Source organism: Pteropus alecto, unplaced genomic scaffold (genome assembly GCF_000325575.1).
Source record: "Pteropus alecto unplaced genomic scaffold, ASM32557v1 scaffold220, whole genome shotgun sequence".
Lineage (NCBI taxonomy): Eukaryota > Metazoa > Chordata > Mammalia > Chiroptera > Pteropodidae > Pteropus > Pteropus alecto.
Window position 1 is genome coordinate 2882304 of NW_006430043.1, and position 4578 is coordinate 2886881.

Genomic DNA, 4578 nt, shown 5'->3' on the forward strand with positions numbered 1-4578 from the left:
AAACTCTGTTAGAACATGAAATTTGATAATAGGACCCAGGAATCTTCCCTCTCTAATACTCTGCTAACGTATGTCCTGACACGGAAGAGTACCAATGCCCTCTCTCATGACTCTGGGTTAGGAAAGAATTGCCAAGCGGGGTCGGAAACTCGTGGACTATGATAGTGCCCGACACCACCTGGAGGCGGTGCAGAATGCCAAGAAGAAAGATGAGGCCAAGACTGCCAAGGTAAAAAAAAAAAAAAGAAAAGTAAGGAAAGCCTAATAAAACCTTCCTGCCCTTTCTCTCCCCATAATGGTGGCAGGTGGCTGGGCCACACTGGGTTTAGGAAATGATAAATTCAACATCCAGTGTCCTGAAGGAAATTCTGTTTCCTTTGACACCCATGCTGTAAGGAGAGCCAGAGACTCGAGGCTGGGAAGGGCATGGGTCTGGGGAAGAAGAGGCATGGTCCAAGTAAGCCTATTCTCTGAAAAAAATACAGAGGATAAAAGAAGCAGCTTCTAGCCTGGAGTTCATGGTTGAGGGAAATTGTCCTGTCTCTTTTACCACCTAGGCAGAGGAAGAGTTCAACAAAGCCCAGGCTGTGTTTGAAGATCTAAACCAGGAACTACTAGAGGAGCTGCCTGTTCTTTATAATAGGTAATGATTGAGATTCAGGAAAGTGCTGGACTTCTGGGCCAGTGGAGGCCCAAGCAACTTGGCTACCCAAACATGTCACCTCATAAAAGAAGGAGCCCTGGCCCAAGAGTGGGATGTAGCCTCAGCCCTGCTACTAACGCTGTGTGATATTAGGCAAGCTGCCTTATCGCTCTAGGCTCTGATTTCTTCATCTGCAATACAGAGATAACTATCCTTACCCTGCCAGCTTTTCTGGGTTTAAAAGTAAGGTGCTTCTTGGATAGGAGAGATCTTGGCAAGTAAAGTGCTGTCATCATGCATACTAAGAGAATCTGGTTTCATGCACAAGGGTGTATTGTTTTAAGGGCGTATTGGTTTGTGGTCATCCAGATTTACATAGATTTACATAGATAAACTCGTGGGATAATTATTTCCATTAATGAAGATGTCTTTGCTTCACAGTAGGTAAAATTGTTTTGGATATAAATTTTCTGTATTAGGAGAGGAACCTGAGCAGAAATTCTATTTGTATCCTTTTTTCTTTTCACTGTACAAGATATGCTTTAACGCTATTGTGGTAAGAGTATTTCATATTGTCACTTATTATTAGTCTACATATAATGGAGCCTTTTTCATGATTACATGTGTTCTAAACATTAATTATGTAACTCTTAATTTAAAAAGAATTGAAATTTAATAATTTTTTAAAATGTAAACTTCCCCAATTCATTTCCAGTAGAATTCCATTAATGTGCATATAGCTTCATAGAAGTCCAATATTGCATAATGAGAAACAATAATTACTTATAATAATTATAATTATGTGGCCTTTTATTTGCGTAGTACTTTAAAAGTTCTTCAGAACACTTTCATGTCTTCTTTAATACCTAAAGAGCCTGAATCAGATAACTTCATGGAACTAGAGATCTGTTATACTTTGGTGTCAGCCCTGGCAATAGTATAGTGTTTCTTTTGGCCTTCTCACTCCTTAGAGTCAAGTGTGCTCTTGGCCTGGCTCTGAGCAATCCAGATCCCAGAACATACTGAGTCTTGGGATGTGAGGTGCTTTTCTCTGAGGAGCATCGATGGTGACTGGTTTTGGCTTAAGCTCCTATCTCGTACTTCAAACAAAGACTTTACCAACCCTTACCTGTATGTGTTTGTTGTTTTGCCTCCTGATAGTCGTATTGGCTGTTACGTGACCATCTTCCAAAACATTTCCAACTTGAAGGACGTCTTCTACAGGGAGATGAGCAAGGTGAGAAACAGTTGGACAATTTAGACACCTCAGTGGGTTTTTCTAGTAAATATGAAGGTAGTCCTAATTTACATAATCTCACCAAATATCCATAAAGGCACCACAAATTTTAACCTTTTTCCCATGGTGAAATAATAGCACTTGATCGACTGTGTTGACTGTATTAAAGGACATATATACATATCAGAAGACCTCTTCCATCTCCATTAACTGAAAAATAACATCTAAACTTGAGCTTCAGATCAATAAGGGAGGTTAGGCCTAAGCTGAAATGGGAAACCAAGTTGTAACATATCTATCTTTTGTTGCTAGGGAGCAGAGAGGGCAGTGTTTAAGCACAAGTCAGTTTCTTAGGTAGTCTGTCTTCTTCAGTAGGGCCAACCCTATTCTGTGACAGGCAGCCAAAGAACCTGACCTCATGGGGTCTTTTCTAGTCCTGGGATTCTAAGACTTTGCTATTACAGTATTGATTATATTCACATCCACATCCACACATGTTCCTCTCCACAGGTACTTTGGCTAAATTATGGTTCGCCTAGTTAATATTACAATGAGTTGTTATTTCCTGGATCACCTGCAAGAAGCTAAAACCTCAAATCAAACATTAAACATCAAGGACCCAGCCTTAAGAAAGCTGCCAGTCTGATGGAAGAGGCAGAACTTAAGAAGGAAGTTAAGGAAAAAGGGGTGGCAAGACAGGACCCTAAACACTAGTGCAAAAGAAATGAGGAAGAATTTTATAGTTAAGTGTTTTATTTAAAGGAAGCTTTTATTTGGGGAGCTGTCTGAAAGTGAGGAGAGAAGGGATATACCAGTCTCACATTCTATGTAGCTAGTACCCTCTTCTCTCTTGCTGGCTCTAGCTGAACCACAATCTCTACGAGGTGATGAGCAAACTGGAGAAGCAACATTCCAATAAAGTCTTTGTGGTGAAGGGACTATCAAGGTGAGCAACTTGAGACTTCTCTGCTTCACTTGTTCTTTGCGTGAACATATTTGACACCCTTTCACCAGTTCCAAATCCTGGCCTTTCCTCTGTGTTCATATGCATGATATTATTTGTTGTTTATACTACACCCCTATATAAATTCTTTTTCTTTTCATGAAATATTTCAGCTTTAACTAAAGGCATAAAGAATAATATAACAAATACGTATCACCGAATTTAAGAAATCAGCTATTATATATAAATGAAGCTCCCAATGTCCCTTCCTCACTCACTTTCTTTTCCTGCCCCCACCAAAGGTAATCACTATCTTAAATTTAGTATTTACCATCCCCATGCATGTCTTTTCACTTTTATTATACACATATATGCACACAGAGAAAGTATTGTTTTACGTTTTTAAACTTTATATAAATAGAATTATACTGTATGTATTCTTTTGCAACTTCTTTTATTCTCTTAGAACTGTTTGTGAGATTTATTTATCGTTGTTGCTCCATGTTGCTAGCTCTGATCTGTCCTTTGCATACTTTTATGGATGCTGTTGTATGGCTAGTTGACAGTTTATTTATCTGTCCTCGTGCTGATGGACATTTGGACTGTTTTCCAGCTTTTGCTATTGCAAATAATGTTGCAGTGAACCTGTTTTACGTTTCTCATTGTGAAAGCTATCAAGAGGTTCTTTAGGGTGTGTACTGGGAGTGGCATTGCTGAGTCAGAGTCTTTGCATTTGGGCTTCTTCAGCCTTACTAGATATTGCCATGGCCAAATTGCTCTTCAAAGTGATTGTTCCAATTTACGATCTGCCATCAGTGAATAAAAGCCTCCATTGCTACATGTGACAATGTCAGACTTCCTAATTTTTCCAAGCTAATGGGCATGAAATAAAATTTCTCGCAGTTTTCATTCATATCTCCACAAATGCCAGTGAGTTTGAACATCTTTTCTTATTAGCCATTTAAGATTCCTGTTCTATAACTCTCTTGTTTATCCTTTTTTCACATTTTTTATTTGGATTGTTTACTCTTTTTTTAAAAAATGTATTTAAATGTATTATCGTTTGGGGTTTTTTTGTATATTCTGGATATTAATCCTTTAATGATATGCATTACAAATATCCTTCCTCTATCTTTTATGGTTTGATTTTCCTTTCTGTTTATGTGTGGTGTCTATTGCCTTTATATATTCTTTATGATGGTGAGTGTAAGCAATTCACTGGTCCCTCAGAATGTGATCACTTTCTTATGCTGAAGCCTTTGTTTAGGAAGTTTTATTGAGTTCCTCCAATGCATAAGGTTTTGAGCCGAGAGTTAGGTATCTATCCAAAGTCATAGGGAGATTTAGTCTTTCCCTGATTTATGAAAAGTTTGAAGGACAGAAAATGTGCCTAAGGAGTCAAGGAACGATATAAACTTGCATATACAAAGTACCTAATGAGACCAAAGAACCTAATGAGACCAGTAAGAATTCCAGAAAGGTAAGTAACCGTCAATGTGTAGATCTAGATCAAGGAAGGCTTTTAAGGAGGTGGTGAAACTGAGCTTAGGACTTGAAGGGAGACGAGGGCTAACATCTGCTGCTTGTACTACTCATTTAGCAATTACAGACTATTAAAAGGAATCACTAAAGGGCTAGTGTAGAGTTCCTATATGAATTCCCTCCAGAAACTCTTTTCCTCTTCTCAGTATTGAAAGCCAGAATTCTCTCTAATTTTCCATTCATCTGAAACTTACCATTACTTACACCAATATG

The 4578-nt window shown here is 38.4% G+C and overlaps 1 protein-coding gene across 2 annotated transcripts in view; it reads left to right on the plus strand.

Annotated features, from left to right (window-relative positions):
* BIN2 (bridging integrator 2) overlaps positions 1-4578 on the plus strand; it is a 21891-nt gene that overhangs the window by 8782 nt on the left and 8531 nt on the right. For both annotated transcript variants that reach the window (XM_015587813.1, XM_015587809.1), the window contains 4 exons: positions 122-229; positions 558-643; positions 1805-1880; positions 2744-2826. In XM_015587813.1, the coding sequence (XP_015443299.1) occupies positions 122-229; positions 558-643; positions 1805-1880; positions 2744-2826 (353 nt within the window). The remainder of the gene's footprint in view (positions 1-121; positions 230-557; positions 644-1804; positions 1881-2743; positions 2827-4578) is intronic.